Genomic DNA, 23561 nt, shown 5'->3' with positions numbered 1-23561 from the left:
CCATGTGAAAAAACACTTTCATTCCCTTTCAAAGACGTGCTGCCGGAGAGGAAGGGGCCCCTCCAATCGGATCTAAGGGATTTAAAAAAGTGTAGTGAGGAGGTGAGAGAGGAGAGGAGGGAGCAAGGGAGGATGTGGAGAAGAGGAGGTTTTTACCTTGTATGTTGAAGGGGTTGTCGATGACTTGGTTTTCATTCCACACCACTGAGAGATCCACAGGCAGGTCACTTAGGTCATTACCCTCATAGTCATACTGGAAAGAGGGAGAGAGAGAGACACTGAAGCTGGTCAGTATCTACAGGCCTCACAGAACCTGAACATTCAGTGTCAGTATTCACAGCACAGTGTTAGCCAGAGACAGATCAATATGATGGAGGGAGTAAGAGAAAGACAGAGAACTTCACCCTTCACCCAATCACAGAATACACTCAGAAGAGTGTCCTGGTATGGAGACCAAAATAACAACCCCCCTTTCTCACACACACACACACACACACACACACGCACACACACACACAGGCACACCCGCGCGCGCGCGCGCACACACACACACACACACACACACACACACACACACACACACACACACAGAGAGAGAGAGGTGTTGGTTGACCTGAGGGGAGGGAAGGATCTAGATTAATTTACACATGAAATAAGTGGCAGAATTTAGGCGTGACGAGCGATGCCGAGGAGTAAGTGAAATTGGCATTTTCAATTTGTTCCCTGACACGTCTCATTTAGGTCCTGCACCTCCTCCTCCCAGCGCTGTGCCTCTTCCCATTGGGCACCAAGTCAGAGGAGTGTCAAACCCTTCATCCAGTCTTTCACCTAACCCTTCACCCAGCCTTTCACCTTTCACCCAGTTTGTTTCAGTTTATTTCAGTTTATTTCAGTTTGTTTCAGTTTATTTCAGTTTGTTTCAGTTTATTTCAGTTTATTTCAGTTTGTTTCAGTTTGTTTCAGTTTATTTCAGTTTATTTCAGTTTGTTTCAGTTTGTTTCAGTTTATTTCAGTTTGTTTCAATTGTATTTACAGCCTTATTCAGTGATCTGACCTGAAGACTCTGGTCCTAAATGAACTCATCAACACATTCCCTTGCCTCTGTTACAAGAACCCATTTGGCCATAATGATCTTAACCACTCTGGTCTGTTAAATCAGTAGAGTGTTGCTCTGACACAATCTGGGCAGGACATGGGATCCCAACATAACATCCCAGCCTACTACCCTACTGCAGCAGTGTGATGTCCATACATCATTAATGAGAGGAGGCATTGGACTCTGGCATTCTAACCCTGCTCCTGATGCCTCTCTGTGGTAGGCCCACATTAAACTTTAAAGGCCACGATTAGTCCGCCCGCGACACAACGGCCACCAAACACCGGGATGCCTTGTTCTCCTCGCCGCCACCGCCATGCTTTATTCATGTGCCCGTTTACAACATGCCAATCACACCATGACGCCAGCGTGAGACCAACCCGACGCCATGTCATTCACCAGTAGTGTAGGACCAGGCAGAGACAGGACCAGGCAGAGACAGGACCAGGCAGAGACAGGACAGGAGAGGCAGGACCAGGAAGAGACAGGACCAGGCAGAGACAGGACCAGGCAGAGACAGGACCAGGCAGAGACAGGACCAGGCAGAGACAGGGCCAGGCAGAGACAGGACAAGGCAGAGACAGGACCAGGCAGAGACAGGACAGACAGGACCAGGCAGAGACAGGACCAGGCAGAGAAAGGACCAGGCAGAGACAGGACCAGGCAGAGACAGGACAGGAGACAGGCAGAGCCAGAGACAGGACCAGGCAGAGACAGGACCAGGCAGAGACAGGACCAGGCAGAGACAGGACAGACAGGACCAGGCAGAGACAGGACCAGGCAGAGAAAGGACCAGGCAGAGACAGGACCAGGCAGAGCCAGGACAGGAGAGACAGGACCAGGCAGAGCCAGAACAGGAGAGACAGGACAGGAGAGACAGGACCAGGCAGAGACAGGACCAGGCAGAGACAGGACCAGGCAGAGCCAGGACAGGAGAGACAGGACAGGAGAGACAGGACCAGGCAGAGACAGGACAGGAGAGACAGGACCAGGCAGAGACAGGACCAGGCAGAGACAGGACCAGGCAGAGCCAGGACCAGGCAGAGACAGGACCAGGCAGAGACAGGACCAGGCAGAGCCAGGACAGGAGAGACAGAGAGGAACAGGGAGGAGCAGAGTGGAACAGAGAGGAGCAGAGAGGAACAGAGAGGAACGAGAGGACCAGGCAGAGCCAGGACCAGGCTGAACCAGGACAGTATAGACAGGACAGAAGAGACAGGACCAGGCAGAGCCAGGACAGGAGAGACAGAACCAGGCAGAGCCAGGACCAGGCAGAGCCAGGACCAGGCAGAGACAGGACCAGGCAGAGACAGGACCAGACAGAGACAGGACCAGGCAGAGACAGGACAGACAGGACCAGGCAGAGACAGGACCAGGCAGAGAAAGGACCAGGCAGAGACAGGACCAGGCAGAGACAGGACAGGAGACAGGCAGAGCCAGAGACAGGACCAGGCAGAGACAGGACCAGGCAGAGACAGGACCAGGCAGAGACAGGACAGACAGGACCAGGCAGAGACAGGACCAGGCAGAGAAAGGACCAGGCAGAGACAGGACCAGGCAGAGCCAGGACAGGAGAGACAGGACCAGGCAGAGCCAGAACAGGAGAGACAGGACAGGAGAGACAGGACCAGGCAGAGACAGGACCAGGCAGAGACAGGACCAGGCAGAGCCAGGACAGGAGAGACAGGACAGGAGAGACAGGACCAGGCAGAGACAGGACAGGAGAGACAGGACCAGGCAGAGACAGGACCAGGCAGAGACAGGACCAGGCAGAGCCAGGACCAGGCAGAGACAGGACCAGGCAGAGACAGGACCAGGCAGAGCCAGGACAGGAGAGACAGAGAGGAACAGGGAGGAGCAGAGTGGAACAGAGAGGAGCAGAGAGGAACAGAGAGGAACGAGAGGACCAGGCAGAGCCAGGACCAGGCTGAACCAGGACAGTATAGACAGGACAGAAGAGACAGGACCAGGCAGAGCCAGGACAGGAGAGACAGAACCAGGCAGAGCCAGGACCAGGCAGAGCCAGGACCAGGCAGAGACAGGACCAGGCAGAGACAGGACCAGACAGAGACAGGATGAGTGTCTTCTTCACACCTAGATGGGCTCTGCTGTGAGGATATGATAGGCAATCCTGTCTCTCTCTGTTCCTCGAGAGGAGCAGAGAGGGATTGAGAGGAACAGAGGGGAACAAGAGGAACAGAGAGGAACTGAGATGAACTGAGAGGAACAGAGAAGAGCAGAGAGGAACAGAGAGGAACTGAGAGGAGCAGAGAGGTGCAGACAGAAGCAAGGGGGAACAAGAGGAACATGGGGGAACAAGAGGCACAGAGAGGAATAGAAATAAGCAGAGGAACAAAAGGAACATAGAGGAACAAGAAGAACAGAGAGAAGCAGAGGGGAACAGAGGGCAACAAGAGGAAGAGGGGGGAACAAGAGGGACAGAGAGGAACTGAGAAGAGCAGAGAGAAACAGAGAGGAACTGAGAGGAACAGAGAAGAGCAGAGAGGAACAGAGAGGAACTGAGAGGAGCAGAGAGGTGCAGACAGAAGCAAGGGGGAACAAGAGGAACATGGGGGAACAAGAGGCACAGAGAGGAATAGAAATAAGCAGAGGAACAAAAGGAACATAGAGGAACAAGAAGAACAGAGAGAAGCAGAGGGGAACAGAGGGCAACAAGAGGAAGAGGGGGGAACAAGAGGGACAGAGAGGAACAAGAGGAGCAGAGAGGAACAGAGAGGAACCGAGGGGAACAAGAGGGACAGAGAGAAGCAGAGAGGAGAAGAGAAGAGGAGAGAGGAGCAGAGAGGAGAAGAGAGGAGAAGAGAGAAGCAGAGAGGAGAAGAGAGGAGAAGAGAGGAACAGAGAGGAGAAGAAAGGAGCAGAGATGAGAAGAGAGGAGCAGAGAGGAGAAGAGAGGAGCAAAGAGGAGAAGAGAGGAGCAGAGTGGAGCAGAGAGGAGAAGAGAGGAGAAGAGAAGAGAGAAGCAGAGAGGATAAGAGAGGAGAAGAGAGGAACAGAGAGGAGCAGAGAGGAGAAGAAAGGAGCAGAGACGAAAAGAGAGGAGCAGAGAGGAGAAGAGAGGAGCAGAGAGGAGGAGAGAGGAGCAGAGAGGAGAAAAGAGGAGAAGAGAGGAGAAGCGAGAAGCAGAGAGGAGCAGAGTGGAACAAGAGGAGCAGAGAGGAGAAGAGAGGAGCAGAGAGGAGAAGAGAGGAGCAGGGAGGAGCAGAGTGGAACAGAGAGGAGAAGAGAGGAGCAGAGAGAAGCAGAGAGGAGCAGAGAGGAACAGAGAGGAGAAGAGAGGAGCAGGGAGGAGCAGAGTGGAACAGAGAGGAGAAGAGAGGAGCAGAGAGAAGCAGAGAGGAGCAGAGAGGAACAGAGAGGAGCAGAGAGGAACAGAGAGGAGCAGAGTGGAACAGAGAGGAGCAGAGAGGAGAAGAGAGGAACATAGAGGAGCAGAGAGGAGAAGAAAGGAACAGAGAGGAGAAGAGAGAAGCAGAGAGGAGAAGAGAGGAACAGAGAGGAGCAGAGTGGAACAGAGAGGAACAGAGAGGAATGAGAGGATCAGAGGGGAACAGAGAGGAGCAGAGAGAAAAAGAGAGGAGCAGAGAGAAGAAGAGAGGAACAGAGAGGAGAAGAGAGGAGCAGAGAGGAGAAGAGAGGAACAGAGAGGAGAAGAGAGGAACAGAGAGGAGCAGAGAGGAACAGAGAGGAACGAGAGGTTCAGAGGGGAACAGAGAGGACAGTTCCTTTCTGTTCCTCTCAGTCCATCTCTGCTCTTCTCTGCTCTTCTCTGTTCCTCTCTGCTCCTCTCTGCTCCTCTCTGTTCCTCTCTTCTCCTCTCTGCTCCTCTCTTCTCCTCTCTGTTCCTCTCAGTCCCTCTCTGCTCTTCTCTGCTCTTCTCTGTTCCTCTCTGCTCCTCTCTGCTCCTCTCTGTTCCTCTCTTCTCCTCTCTGCTCCTCTCTGTTCCTCTCAGTCCCTCTCTGTTCCTCTCTGCTCCTCTCTGCTCTTCTCATACACTGTTCCAGGATGAGTAATCAGGCTCATTACTATGTCCTGGCCTGGTGTGTATTATTAATCGGCCATGCGAACAGAGAAAACCCAGGAGACACCAAGGAGAAAACTAAAGCACAAGGTGAGCAGAAACGTGTCCCTGACCTCAGTAGAAACAACATACATGAACCAGCACTTCATCTTTATCATATTTCCTCTTCAGAAATTGTCTACTTGGATTGATTGTTCTGGGCTATTCATATAGAGCAGAGAGTGTGCTGTGTGTGTGTGTGTGTGTGTGTGTGTGTGTGTGTGTGTGTGTGTGTGTGTGTGTGTGTGTGTGTGTGTGTGTGTGTGTGTGTGTGTGTGTGTGTGTGTGTGTGTGAGAGAGAGAGAGTGTGTGTGTGTGGGAGAGAGTGTGTGTGTAGGCTGGATATAGTGTGTCTTCTGGGCTGAAAAGTGCCAATGTTAACAAAACAGGCCAGATGCTGCTCAGGAGAGGGGGAAGAACCCAGTGCCTCTTGCGCAGGTCACCTGTAGATAATTAGTCATTTTGAAGGGATACCTGAGCATGTGATTAAAAATATAACATCAACGAGGGGCCCGTTCCCAGCTCCCCTATGATACTGCGAAACCCCATTCTCTTCCTTGTACATGCCATCTCTCTCTCTCTCTCTCACTCTCTCTCTCTCTCACTTTTGCTCTCTCTCTCTCACTTTCTCTCGCTCGCTCTCACTCTCACTCTCTCTTTTGCTCTCTCTCTCTCTCGCTCGCTCTCTCTCTCACTCTCTCACAGAGTCTCTCAGACTGAGTGAAGACCCTACCAGTCCTGAGTCTGATACAGTTGATTAGAGTGAAGACCCTACCAGTCCTGAGTCTGATACAGCTGATTAGAGTGAAGTCCCTACCAGTCCTGAGTCTGATACAGCTGACTAAAGTGAAGACCCTACCAGTCCTGAGTCTGATACAGCTGATTAGAGAGAATATAATACCAGTCCTGAGTCTGATACAGCTGATTAGAGTGAAGAGCCTACCAGTCCTGAGTCTGATACAGCTGATTAGAGTGAAGACCCTACCAGTCCTGAGTCTGATACAGCTGATTAGAGAGAAGATAATACCAGTCCTGAGGCTGATACAGCTGATTAAAGTGAAGACCCTACCAGTCCTGAGTCTGATACAGCTGATTAGAGTGAAGACCCTACCAGTCCTGAGTCTGATACAGCAGATTAGAGTGAAGACCCTACCAGTCCTGAGTCTGATACAGCTGATTAGCGTGAAGACCCTACCAGTCCTGAGTCTGATACAGCTGATTAGCGTGAAGACCCTACCAGTCCTGAGTCTGATACAGCTGATTAGAGTGAAGACCCTACCAGTCCTGAGTCTGATACAGCTGATTAGAGAGAAGATAATACCAGTCCTGAGTCTGATACAGCTGATTAAAGTGAAGACCCTACCAGTCCTGAGTCTGATACAGCTACAGTGCCTTGCGAAAGTATTCGGCCCCCTTGAACTTTGCGACCTTTTGCCACATTTCAGGCTTCAAACATAAACATATAAAACTGTATTTTTTTGTGAAGAATCAACAACAAGTGGGACACAATCATGAAGTGGAACGACATTTATTGGATATTTCAAACTTTTTTAACAAATCAAAAACTGAAAAATTGGGCGTGCAAAATTATTCAGCCCCCTTAAGTTAATACTTTGTAGCGCCACCTTTTGCTGCGATTACAGCTGTAAGTCGCTTGGGGTATGTCTCTATCAGTTTTGCACATCGAGAGACTGACATTTTTTCCCATTCCTTTTGCAAAACAGCTCGAGCTCAGTGAGGTTGGATGGAGAGCATTTGTGAACAGCAGTTTTCAGTTCTTTCCACAGATTCTCGATTGGATTCAGGTCTGGACTTTGACTTGGCCATTCTAACACCTGGATATGTTTATTTTTGAACCATTCCATTGTAGACTTTGCTTTATGTTTTGGATCATTGTCTTGTTGGAAGACAAATCTCCGTTCCAGTCTCAGGTCTTTTGCAGACGCCATCAGGTTTTCTTCCAGAATGGTCCTGTATTTGGCTCCATCCATCTTCCCATCCATTTTAACCATCTTCCCTGTCCCTGCTGAAGAAAAGCAGGCCCAAACCATGATGCTGCCACCACCATGTTTGACAGTGGGGATGGTGTGTTCAGCTGTGTTGCTTTTACGCCAAACATAACGTTTTGCATTGTTGCCAAAAAGTTCAATTTTGGTTTCATCTGACCAGAGCACCTTCTTCCACATGTTTGGTGTGTCTCCCAGGTGGCTTGTGGCAAACTTTAAACGACACTTTTTATGGATATCTTTAAGAAATGGCTTTATTCTTGCCACTCTTCCATAAAGGCCAGAGTTGTGCAATATACGACTGATTGTTGTCCTATGGACAGAGTCTCCCACCTCAGCTGTAGATCTCTGCAGTTCATCCAGAGTGATCATGGGCCTCTTGGCTGCATCTCTGATCAGTCTTCTCCTTGTATGAGCTGAAAGTTTAGAGGGACGGCCAGGTCTTGGTAGATTTGCAGTGGTCTGATACTCCTTCCATTTCAATATTATCGCTTGCACAGTGCTCCTTGGGATGTTTAAAGCTTGGGAAATCTTTTTGTATCCAAATCCGGCTTTAAACTTCTTCACAACAGTATCTCGGACCTGCCTGGTGTGTTCCTTGTTCTTCATGATGCTCTCTGCGCTTTTAACGGACCTCTGAGACTATCACAGTGCAGGTGCATTTATACGGAGACTTGATTACACACAGGTGGATTGTATTTATCATCATTAGTCATTTAGGTCAACATTGGATCATTCAGAGATCCTCACTGAACTTCTGGAGAGAGTTTGCTGCACTGAAAGTAAAGGGGCTGAATAATTTTGCACGCCCAATTTTTCAGTTTTTGATTTGTTAAAAAAGTTTGAAATATCCAATAAATGTCGTTCCACTTCATGATTGTGTTGTTGATTCTTGTTGATTCTTCACAAAAAAATACAGTTTTATATCTTTATGTTTGAAGCCTGAAATGTGGCAAAAGGTCGCAAAGTTCAAGGGGGCCGAATACTTTCGCAAGGCACTGTAATTAGAGAGAAGATAATACCATTCCTGAGTCTGATACAGCTGATTAAAGTGAAGACTCTACCAGTCCTGAGTCTGATACAGCTGATTAGAGTGAAGAGCCTACCAGTCCTGAGTCTGATACAGCTGATTAGATTGAAGACCCTACCAGTCCTGAGTCTGATACAGCTGATTAAAGTGAAGACTCTACCAGTCCTGAGTCTGATACAGCTGATTAGAGTGAAGAGCCTACCAGTCCTGAGTCTGATACAGCTGATTAGATTGAAGACCCTACCAGTCCTGAGTCTGATACAGCTGATTATAGTGAAGATGCTACCAGTCCTGCGTCTAATACAGCTGATTAGAGTGTGTTGTGTCTCTATTCTTTTCTGATCTGTGACCTGGTCAGACTGTGTTGTGTCTCTATTCTTCTCTGATCTGTGACCTGGTCAGACTGTGTTGTGTCTCTATCCTTCTCTGATCTGTGACCTGGTCAGACTGTGTTGTGTCTCTATTCTTCTCTGATCTGTGACCTGGTCAGACTGTGTTGTGTCTCTATCCTTCTCTGATCTGTGACCTGGTCAGACTGTGTTGTGTCTCTATCCTTCTCTGATCTGTGACCTGGTCAGACTGTGTTGTGTCTCTATCCTTCTCTGATCTGTGACCTGGTCAGACTGTGTTGTGTCAGTACTACACAGATATAATACATCCTCATAACAAGCATAGTGGTCTTCCAATCCTTCTCAGAGCAATGTCGAATAAGGACTTAGTAAACAGTCAAATTTGCTCCACTTTTTTCACCCGCGTTGCAATAAAAACAGGAAATCTAACGTTATCCAAACAACTTCCTGTTTAACAGCTGAATGAAACCCTGTGTGGTCTGCGTGTATTTTGTTCTCCCAACCGATGGGCTCTGAGGCATGGAGGAAACACAGCACCAAGCAGCAGGCATTAGGCAGTTTACAGTTAAGTGGCTCAACCTTTTCTCTCCAGCCCTGGGTCCATGGTGGTGGTGGAGGGGGGATGGGGACTGCTCTGCAGGGGAACTCTGACACCATTCTACTACCCTGCATGGAGTTAACACACGGCAGTATCAGCAGCTGCACTGCCACCAGAGCATGGAGCACGACGCTGTTCTGTCACATAAACCCCTTCTCTCTCCCTCTCTCCTTCTCTCTGTTGTTCTCCATCTCTTTCTCTCGCTCTATAATTTCCTCTTCCTCTCTGTTGTTCTCTTTCTCGTTATCTCCCTTTCTCCTTCTCTGTCTCTCTCCCCACCTCTCCCTCTCGCTCCCTCTGCCCTATATAAAGCACTGCCCTACAGCTGTTTCCCCTCTGTTCCCTCATCTCATTAGATGACCCATCCTTTCCTCCATTTTCCTTTCCTCCCCTAGTTAAATGGACCCAGGGCTGCCAGTCACAACGCTGCAACACTGCAATTCATCATCATTTTATCTGCACGGGAAATAATTGGATCCTCTCAAAGACACCTGACAGGTTGCTGTCAGAGGTTGCTGTCAGAGGTTGCTGTCGGGTAGATCCTGGGCAAGATCTGCCCTTCTTTTCCCACTTTAATCATTGTGTTTTTCTTACCAGAGGGGAGAGAGAGGCCAGACATCTTCCAAAGAGGAAGCCAACATGGTGAAGCTCTCCCTGATAATATCGCTCTCTGTTTCTGCCCTGTGCTCCTCAAAGCTTCCGCTCGGGCTCCCCCTCTCTACTCTAACTCCCTGATAAAACAGTATGTAGGAAGAACTCTACAACTGACCCAGATACAGGATATCAGCTTGTCAGATCATGTCAATCTGCCGACTGGGTTAGATTGGCCGAGCAGCTCATTTTAATTGCCATGTATTTAGGTGCGCAGCAGAATTTATGATAACTCTCCAAACGAATCCTCTGTGTCTTCATGACCTCTTCAACACACACACACACACACACACACACACACACACACACACACACACACACACGCGCGCGCGCTCCATCGATACAAATCGACCCATACACACACCATTCTGGAGATGGACTGTTGGTGCACTAGAGGTGTTATCCACAGTGTAAACACTAGAGCAGGATGGATGTGTCCTTCTCTCTGTTCTGTTCTCTGGTCAGCAGAGAGACGGGCCGATGAGCTAATAAACTCAATGATAGTCCACAGCACACGGCAGAACACACTACAGCACACCTCTTGTTTATTCAATCGATTAGCCAGTCTCTCTCCATCTCTCTCTCTCTCTCTCTTTCTCTCTCTCTGTCTCTCTCTCTCTCTCTCTGTCTCTCTCTCTTTCTCTCTATCTCTCTCTCTGTCTCTCTCTCTTTCTCTCTCTCTCTCTCTCTCTCTCTGTCTCTCTCTCTCTCTCAATTCAATTCAATTCAATTCAAGGGCTTTATTGGCATGGGAAACATGTGTTAACATTGCCAAAGCAAGTGAGGTAGACAACATACAAAGTGAATATATAAAGTGAAAAACAACAAAAATTAACAGGAAACATTACACATACAGAGGTTTCAAAACAGTAAAGACATTACAAATGTCATATTATATACAGTGCCTTGCGAAAGTATTCGGCCCCCTTGAACTTTGCGACCTTTTGCCACATTTCAGGCTTCAAACATAAAGATATAAAACTGTATTTTTTTGTGAAGAATCAACAACAAGTGGGACACAATCATGAAGTGGAACAACTTTATTGGATATTTCAAACTTTTTTAACAAATCAAAAACTGAAAAATTGGGCGTGCAAAATTATTCAGCCCCCTTAAGTTAATACTTTGTAGCGCCACCTTTTGCTGCGATTACAGCTGTAAGTCGCTAGGGGTATGTCTCTATCAGTTTTGCACATCGAGAGACTGACATTTTTTTTCCCATTCCTCCTTGCAAAACAGCTCGAGCTCAGTGAGGTTGGATGGAGAGCATTTGTGAACAGCAGTTTTCAGTTCTTTCCACAGATTCTCGATTGGATTCAGGTCTGGACTTTGACTTGGCCATTCTAACACCTGGATATGTTTATTTTTGAACCATTCCATTGTAGATTTTGCTTTATGTTTTGGATCATTGTCTTGTTGGAAGACAAATCTCCGTTCCAGTCTCAGGTCTTTTGCAGACTCCATCAGGTTTTCTTCCAGAATGGTCCTGTATTTGGCTCCATCCATCTTCCCATCAATTTTAACCATCTTCCCTGTCCCTGCTGAAGAAAAGCAGGCCCAAACCATGATGCTGCCACCACCATGTTTGACAGTGGGGATGGTGTGTTCAGCTGTGTTGCTTTTACGCCAAACATAACGTTTTGCATTGTTGCCAAAAAAGTTCAATTTTGGTTTCATCTGACCAGAGCACCTTCTTCCACATGTTTGGTGTGTCTCCCAGGTGGCTTGTGGCAAACTTTAAACGACACTTTTTATGGATATCTTTAAGAAATGGCTTTCTTCTTGCCACTCTTCCATAAAGGCCAGATTTGTGCAATATACGACTGATTGTTGTCCTATGGACAGAGTCTCCCACCTCAGCTGTAGATTTCTGCAGTTCATCCAGAGTGATCATGGGCCTCTTGGCTGCATCTCTGATCAGTCTTCTCCTTGTATGAGCTGAAAGTTTAGAGGGACGGCCAGGTCTTGGTAGATTTGCAGTGGTCTGATACTCCTTCCATTTCAATATTATCGCTTGCACAGTGCTCCTTGGGATGTTTAAAGCTTGGGAAATCTTTTTGTATCCAAATCCGGCTTTAAACTTCTTCACAACAGTATCTCGGACCTGCCTGGTGTGTTCCTTGTTCTTCATGATGCTTTCTGCGCTTTTAACGGACCTCTGAGACATTCACAGTGCAGGTGCATTTATACGGAGACTTGATTACACACAGGTGGATTGTATTTATCCTCATTAGTCATTTAGGTCAACATTGGATCATTCAGAGATCCTCACTGAACTTCTGGAGAGAGTTTGCTGCACTGAAAGTAAAGGGGCTGAATAATTTTGCACGCCCAATTTTTCAGTTTTTGATTTGTTAAAAAAGTTTGAAATATCCAATAAATGTCATTCCACTTCATGATTGTGTCCCACTTGTTGTTGATTCTTCACAAAAAAATACAGTTTTATATCTTTATGTTTGAAGCCTGAAATGTGGCAAAAGGTCGCAAAGTTCAAGGGGGCCGAATACTTTCGCAAGGCACTGTATATATACAGTGTTTTAACAATGTACAAATGGTTAAAGGACACAAGATAAAATAAATAAGCATAAATATGGGTTGTATTTACAATGGTGTGTGTTCTTCACTGGTTGCCCTTTTCTCGTGGCAACAGGTCACAAATCTTGCTGCTGTGATGGCACACTGTGGAATTTCACCCAGTAGATATGGGAGTTTTTCAAAATTGGATTTGTTGTCGAATTCTTTGTGGATCTGTGTAATCTGAGGGAAATATGTCTCTCTAATATGGTCATACATTGGGCAGGAGGTTAGGAAGTGCAGCTCAGTTTCCACCTCATTTTGTGGGCAGTGAGCACATAGCCTGTCTTCTCTTGAGAGCCATGTCTGCCTACGGCGGCCTTTCTCAATAGCAAGGCTATGCTCACTGAGTCTGTACATAGTCAAAGCTTTACTTAATTTTGGGTCAATCACAGTGGTCAGGTATTCTGCCGCTGTGTACTCTCTGTTTAGGGCCAAATAGCATTCTAGTTTGCTCTGTTTTTTTGTTAATTCTTTCCAATGTGTCAAGTTTTAATTTCTCTCTCTGTCTCTCTCTCTCTCTGTCTGTCTCTCTCTCTCTGTCTCTCTCTCTCTCTTACCGAGAGTCTCTCCGACTGCGTCTCTCTCACTGCGTCTTACCCAGTCTCTCAGACTGCCTCTCTCTCTCACTCCGTCTTACCCAGTCTCTCAGACTGCCTCTCTCTCTCCGTCTTACCCAGTCTCTCAGACTGCCTCTCTCTCTGTCTCAACCAGTCTCTCAGACTGCCTCTCTCTCTCTCTCTGTCTCAACCAGCGTCTCTCAGACTGCCTCTTTCTCTCTCCCTCTTTGCCAGAGTCTCTCAGACTGCCTTTATCCCTCTCTCTCTTTCTCTCTCTCTTTCTCTATCTCTCTCTCTCAAATTCAAATTCAAGCTGCTTTATTGGCATGATAAACATAGTGTCAATATTGCCAAAGCAACAATGTATACAATATACGTTGTAATAAAATTATAAACAATAACAAATAATATTATAAAATGGTAGTAAACAATAATAATAATAATACAAAATTAAATACAAAAATAACAACAATATAGTAGGAATGTAATAAATGGAAAAAATGGAAAATTAAACTATAACTAACTTATAACTAAATAACTGTCATCTTCACCATTGCATCAGTACTACAACTACCATCATCATTATTACTACTACTACTACTACTACTACCATCATCATTATTACTACTACTACTACTACTACCATCATCATTATTACAACTACTACTACTACTACCATCATCATTATTACTACTACTACTACTACCATCATCATTATCACTACTACTACTATAACTACCATCATCATTATTACTACTACTACTACTACTACTACTACTACCATCATCATTATTTATACTACTACTACTACTACCATCATCATTATTACTACTACTACTACTACTACCATCATCATTACTACTACTACTACAACTACCATCATCATTACTACCACTACAACTACCATGATCATTATTACTACTACTACTACTACAACTACCATCATCATTACTACCACTACTACTACTACAACTACCATGATCATTATTACTACTACTACTACAACTACCATCATCATTATTACTACTACTACTACAACTAACATCATCATTATTACTACTACTACTACAACTACCATCATCATTATTACTACTACTACTACAACTACCATAATCATTATTACTACTACAACTACCATCATCATTACTACCACAACTACAACTACCATCATCATTATTACTACTACTACCATCATCATCACACTGCTCTCATTACCATCACCCTACTACCCATACCACTACTACTACAACTACCATCATCATCATTACTACCACTACTACTACTACAACTACCATGATCATTATTACTACTACAACTACCATCATCATTACTACCACAACTACAACTACCATCATCATTATTACTACTACTACTATCATCATCACACTGCTCTCATTACCATCACCCTACTACCCATACCACTACTACTACAACTACCATCATCATTATTACTACCACTACTACTACTACAACTACCATCATCATCATTACTACTACTACTACTACCAACACAATCATTAGACTGCTTTCATTACCATCGCCCTACTACCCATACCACTACTACTACTACAACTACCATCATCATTACTACCACTACTACTACTACAATCATCATTATTACTACTACTACCACTACTACTACTACCATTATCATTATTACTACTACTACAACTATCATCATCATTATTACTACCACTACTACTACTACAACTACCATCATCATTATTACTACTACTACTACTACACCTACCATCATCATTATTACTACTACTACTACTACAACTACCATCATCATTATTACTACTACACCTACTACAACTACCATCATCATTATTACTACTACTACAACTACCATCATCATTATTACTACTACTACTACTACAACTACCATCATCATTATTACTACTACTACTACTACAACTACCATCATCATTATTACTACTACTACTACTACTACTACTACTACCACCACCATCATTACACTGCTTTCATTACCATCACCCTTCTACCCATACCACTACTACTACTACAACTACCATCATCATTATTATTACTACTACTACTACCATCATCATTACACTGCTCTCATTACCATCACCCTACTACCCATACCACTACTACAACTACCATCATCATTATTACTACTACTACAACTACCATCATCATTATTACTACTACTACTACTACCATCATCATTATTACCACTACTACTACTACCACCACCATCATCATTATTACTACTACTACTACTACTACAACTACCATCATCATTATTACTACTACTACTACTACTACTACTACCATCATCATTATTACTACTACTACTACTACTACAACTACCATCATCATTATTACTACTACTACTACTACAACTACCATCATCATTATTACTACTACTACTACTACCATCATCATTATTACTACTACTACTACTACTACAACTACCATCATCATTATTACTACTACTACTACTACCATCATCATTATTACTACTACTACTACTACTACAACTACCATCATCATTATTACTACTACTACTACTACCATCATCATTATTACTACTACTACTACTACTACTACTACTACTACCATCATCATTATTACTACTACTACTACTACTACAACTACCATCATCATTATTACTACTACTACTACTACCATCATCATTATTACTACTACTACTACTACTACAACTACCATCATCATTATTACTACTACTACTACTACTACAACTACCATCATCATTATTACTCCTACTACTACTACCACCACCATCATTACACTGCTCTCATTACTATCACCCTACTACCCATACCACTACTACTACTACTAATACCATCATCATTATTACTACTACAACTACTACCATCATCATTACACTGCTCTCATTACCATCACCCTACTACCCATACCACTACTACTACAACTACCATCATCATTATTACTACTACTACTACTACCATCATCATTATTACTACTACAACTACCATCATCATTACTACCACTACTACTACTACAACTACCATCATCATTATTACGACCACTACTACTACTACAACTACCATCATCACACTGCTCTCATTATCATCACCCTACTACCCATACCACTACTACTACTACAAATACCATCATCATTATTACTACTACTACCACTACAACTACCATCATCATTATTACTACTACTACTACTACCAACACCATCATCATTATTACTACTACTACTACTACCACCACCATCATCATTATTACTACTACTACTACCATCATCATTATTACTACTACTACTACTACTACCATCATCATTATTACTACTACTACAACTACTACCACCACCATCATCATTATTACTACTACTACTACCACCACCATCATTAGACTGCTTTCATTACCATCACTCTACTACCCATACCACTACTACTACTACAACTACCATCATCATTACTACCACTACTACTACTACTACTACCATCATCATTATTACTACTACTACTACTACTACAACTACCATCATCATTACTACTACTACTACAACTACCATCATCATTATTACTACTACTACTACTACAACTACCATCATCATTATTACTACTACTACTACTACAACTACCATCATCATTATTACTACTACTACTACTACCATCATCATTATTACTACTACTACTACTACTACAACTACCATCATCATTATTACTACTACTACTACTACCATCATCATTATTACTACTACTACTACTACTACTACTACTACCATCATCATTATTACTACTACTACTACTACTACAACTACCATCATCATTATTACTACTACTACTACTACCATCATCATTATTACTACTACTACTACTACTACAACTACCATCATCATTATTACTACTACTACTACTACTACAACTACCATCATCATTATTACTCCTACTACTACTACCACCACCATCATTACACTGCTCTCATTACTATCACCCTACTACCCATACCACTACTACTACTACTAATACCATCATCATTATTACTACTACAACTACTACCATCATCATTACACTGCTCTCATTACCATCACCCTACTACCCATACCACTACTACTACAACTACCATCATCATTATTACTACTACTACTACTACCATCATCATTATTACTACTACAACTACCATCATCATTACTACCACTACTACTACTACAACTACCATCATCATTATTACGACCACTACTACTACTACAACTACCATCATCACACTGCTCTCATTATCATCACCCTACTACCCATACCACTACTACTACTACAAATACCATCATCATTATTACTACTACTACCACTACAACTACCATCATCATTATTACTACTACTACTACTACCAAAACCATCATCATTATTACTACTACTACTACTACCACCACCATCATCATTATTACTACTACTACTACCATCATCATTATTACTACTACTACTACTACTACCATCATCATTATTACTACTACTACAACTACTACCACCACCATCATCATTATTACTACTACTACTACCACCACCATCATTAGACTGCTTTCATTACCATCACTCTACTACCCATACCACTACTACTACTACAACTACCATCATCATTACTACCACTACTACTACTACTACTACCATCATCATTATTACTACTACTACTACTACAACTACCATCATCATTACTACTACTACTACTACTACAACTACCATCATCATTATTACTACTACTACTACTACAACTACCATCATCATTATTACTACTACTACTACTACAACTACCATCATCATTATTACTACTACTACTACTACCATCATCATTATTACCACTACTACTACTACCACCACCATCATCATTATTACTACTACTACTACTACTACAACTACCATCATCATTATTACTACTACTACTACTACTACTACTACCATCATCATTATTACTACTTCTACTACTACTACAACTACCATCATCATTATTACTACTACTACTACAACTACCATCATCATTATTACTACTACTACTACTACCATCATCATTATTACTACTACTACTACTACTACAACTACCATCATCATTATTACTACTACTACTACCATCATCATTATTACTACTACTACTACTACTACAACTACCATCATCATTATTACTACTACTACTACTACTACTACTACTACCATCATCATTATTACTACTACTACTACTACTACAACTACCATCATCATTATTACTACTACTACTACTACTACAACTACCATCATCATTATTACTACTACTACTACTACTACTACTACTACCATCATCATTATTACTACTACTACTACTACTACAACTACCATCATCATTATTACTACTACTACTACTACCATCATCATTATTACTACTACTACTACTACTACAACTACCATCATCATTATTACTACTACTACTACTACTACAACTACCATCATCATTATTACTACTACTACTACTACCATCATCATTATTACCACTACTACTACTACCACCACCATCATCATTATTACTACTACTACTACTACTACTACAACTACCATCATCATTATTACTACTACTACTACTACTACTACTACCATCATCATTATTACTACTTCTACTACTACTACAACTACCATCATCATTATTACTACTACTACTACTACTACTACAACTACCATCATCATTATTACTACTACTACTACTACCATCATCATTATTACTACTACTACTACTACTACAACTACCATCATCATTATTACTACTACTACTACTACCATCATCATTATTACTACTACTACTACTACTACAACTACCATCATCATTATTACTACTACTACTACTACTACTACAACTACCATCATCATTATTACTACTACTACTACTACCATCATCATTATTACTACTACTACTACTACTACTACTACTACCATCATCATTATTACTACTACTACTACTACTACAACTACCATCATCATTATTACTACTACTACTACTACCATCATCATTATTACTACTACTACTACTACTACAACTACCATCATCATTATTACTACTACTACTACTACTACAACTACCATCATCATTATTACTCCTACTACTACTACCACCACCATCATTACACTGCTCTCATTACTATCACCCTACTACCCATACCACTACTACTACTACTAATACCATCATCATTATTACTACTACAACTACTACCATCATCATTACACTGCTCTCATTACCATCACCCTACTACCCATACCACTACTACTACAACTACCATCATCATTATTACTACTACTACTACTACCATCATCATTATTACTACTACAACTACCATCATCATTACTACCACTACTACTACTACAACTACCATCATCATTATTACGACCACTACTACTACTACAACTACCATCATCACACTGCTCTCATTATCATCACCCTACTACCCATACCACTACTACTACTACAAATACCATCATCATTATTACTACTACTACCACTACAACTACCATCATCATTATTACTACTACTACTACTACCAACACCATCATCATTATTACTACTACTACTACTACCACCACCATCATCATTATTACTACTACTACTACCATCATCATTATTACTACTACTACTACTACTACCATCATCATTATTACTACTACTACAACTACTACCACCACCATCATCATTATTACTACTACTACTACCACCACCATCATTAGACTGCTTTCATTACCATCACTCTACTACCCATACCACTACTACTACTACAACTACCATCATCATTACTACCACTACTACTACTACTACTACCATCATCATTATTACTACTACTACTACTACAACTACCATCATCATTACTACTACTACTACTACTACAACTACCATCATCATTATTACTACTACTACTACTACAACTACCATCATCATTATTACTACTACTACTACTACAACTACCATCATCATTATTACTACTACTACTACTACAACTACCATCATCATTATTACTACTACTACTACTACCATCATCATTATTACCACTACTACTACTACCACCACCATCATCATTATTACTACTACTACTACTACTACAACTACCATCATCATTATTACTACTACTACTACTACTACTACTACCATCATCATTATTACTACTTCTACTACTACTACAACTACCATCATCATTATTACTACTACTACTACTACTACAACTACCATCATCATTATTACTACTACTACTACTACCATCATCATTATTACTACTACTACTACTACTACAACTACCATCATCATTATTACTACTACTACTACTACCATCATCATTATTACTACTACTACTACTACTACAACTACCATCATCATTATTACTACTACTACTACTACTACCATCATCATTATTACTACTACTACTACTACTACAACTACCATCATCATTATTACTACTACTACTACTACTACAACTACCATCATCATTATTACTACTACTACTACTACTACTACTACTACTACCATCATCATTATTACTACTACTACTACTACTACAACTACCATCATCATTATTACTACTACTACTACTACCATCATCATTATTACTACTACTACTACTACTACTACAACTACCATCATCATTATTACTACTACTACTACTACCATCATCATTATTACCACTACTACTACTACCACCACCATCATCATTATTACTACTACTACTACTACTACTACAACTACCATCATCATTATTATTACTACTACTACTACTACTACAACTACCATCATCATTATTACTACTACTACTACTACTACTACTACTACTACCATCATCATTATTACTACTTCTACTACTACTACAACTACCATCATCATTATTACTACTACTACTACTACTACTACAACTACCATCATCATTATTACTACTACTACTACTACCATCATCATTATTACTACTACTACTACTACTACAACTACCATCATCATTATTACTACTACTACTACTACCATCATCATTATTACTACTACTACTACTACTACAACTACCATCATCATTATTACTACTACTACTACTACTACTACTACTACCATCATCATTATTACTACTACTACTACTACTACAACTACCATCATCATTATTACTACTACTACTACTACTACTACTACTACCATCATCATTATTACTACTACTACTACTACTACAACTACCATCATCATTATTACTACTACTACTACTACCATCATCATTATTACTACTACTACTACTACTACAACTACCATCATCATTATTACTCCTACTACTACTACCACCACCATCATTACACTGCTCTCATTACTATCACCCTACTACCCATACCACTACTACTACTACTAATACCATCATCATTATTACTACTACTACTACTACCATCATCATTACACTGCTCTCATTACCATCACCCTACTACCCATACCACTACTACTACAACTACCATCATCATTATTACTACTACTACTACTACCATCATCATTATTACTACTACAACTACCATCATCATTACTACCACTACTACTACTACAACTACCATCATCATCATTACGACCACTACTACTACTACAACTACCATCATCACACTGCTCTCATTATCATCACCCTACTACCCATACCACTACTACTACTACAAATACCATCATCATTATTACTACTACTACCACTACAACTACCATCATCATTATTACTACTACTACTACTACCAACACCATCATCATTATTACTACTACTACTACTACCACCACCATCATCATTATTACTACTACTACTACCATCATCATTATTACTACTACTACAACTACTACCACCACCATCATCATTATTACTACTACTACTACCACCACCATCATTAGACTGCTTTCATTACCATCACTCTACTACCCATACCACTACTAGTACTACAACTACCATCAGCATTACTACCACTACTACTACTACTACTACCATCATCATTATTACTACTACTACAACTATCATCATCATTATTACTACCACTACTACTACTACAACTACCATCATCATTATTACTACTACTACTACTACAACTACCATCATCATTACTACTACTACTACTACTACAACTACCATCATCATTATTACTACTACTACTACTACAACTACCATCATCATTATTACTACTACTACTACTACTACAACTACCATCATCATTATTACTACTACTACTACTACAACTACCATCATCATTATTACTACTACTACTACTACTACTACCACCACCATCATTACACTGCTTTCATTACCATCACCCTACTACCCATACCACTACTACTACTACAACTACCATCATCATTATTACTACTACTACTACTACCATCATCATTACACTGCTCTCATTACCATCACCCTACTACCCATACCACTACTACTACTACAACTACCATCATCATTATCACTACTACTACAACTACCATCATCATTATTACTACTACTACTACTACTACTACAACTACCATCATCATTATTACCACTACTACTACTACCACCACCATCATCATTATTACTACTACTACTACTACTACTACTACTACTACAACTACCATCATCATTATTACTCCTACTACTACTACCACCACCATCATTACACTGCTCTCATTACCATCACCCTACTACCCATACCACTACTACTACTACAACTACCATCATCATTATTACTACTACTACTACTACCATCATCATTATTACTACTACAACTACCATCATCATTATTACTACCACTACTACTACTACAACTACCATCATCATTATTACAACTACTACTACTACAACTACCATCATCATTATTACTACTACTACTACTACAACTACCATCATCATTATTACTACTACTAGAACTACCATCATCATTATTACTACTACTACTACTACTACTACTACTACTACTACCATCATCATTATTACTACTACTACTACCACCACCCTCATTACACTGCTCTCATTACCATCACCCTACTACCCATACCACTACTACTACTACAACTACCACCATCATTACACTGCTCTCATTACCATCACCCTACTACTAATACCACTACTACTACTACCATCATCATTACTACTACTACTACTACTACCACCATCATTACACTGCTCTCATTACCATCACCCTACTACCCATACCACTACTACTACTACAACTACCAACATCATTACTACCACTACTACTACTACCATCATCATTACTACTACTACTACTACAACTACCATCATCATTATTACTACTACTACTACTACTACTACTACTACCATCATCATTATTACTACTACTACTACTACTACTACTACTACTACCATCATCATTATTACTACCACTACTACTACTACTACCACCATCATCACACTGCTCTCATTACCATCACCATACTACCCATACCACTACTATTTGGAATGATAAACAACAATTATAATAGTAATAACAATAATAGTAACAACAATAATACTAATAATAAGTAAGTTACTATTTACTATGCAGATGCTATTATTCAGTGTCCCTCAGGCTATGGGAGGCAAATACATATTTGGCTGCAAGAGGAGCCATTGCTCCTTCGCCCATGAGTAGTTTTAGATTTTCCTCTGGGTTTAATAAGTTACAATTTGGAATAAATG

At 41.4% G+C, this 23561-nt stretch overlaps 1 protein-coding gene across 2 annotated transcripts in view; it reads right to left on the bottom strand.

Annotated features, from left to right (window-relative positions):
* Nucleotides 1–23561, bottom strand: part of LOC110492210 (plexin-A1) — a 306350-nt gene that overhangs the window by 54336 nt on the left and 228453 nt on the right. For both annotated transcript variants that reach the window (XM_036947176.2, XM_036947177.2), the window contains exon 11: nt 157–253. In XM_036947176.2, coding sequence (XP_036803071.1) covers nt 157–253 — 97 coding nt within the window. The remainder of the gene's footprint in view (nt 1–156; nt 254–23561) is intronic.

The sequence above is a fragment of the Oncorhynchus mykiss genome, chromosome 16, assembly GCF_057628025.1.
Source record: "Oncorhynchus mykiss isolate SJ-2025 chromosome 16, ASM5762802v1, whole genome shotgun sequence".
Lineage (NCBI taxonomy): Eukaryota > Metazoa > Chordata > Actinopteri > Salmoniformes > Salmonidae > Oncorhynchus > Oncorhynchus mykiss.
Note: the sequence above shows the minus strand (reverse complement) of the source record. Positions and strands in the feature narration are given on the sequence as shown.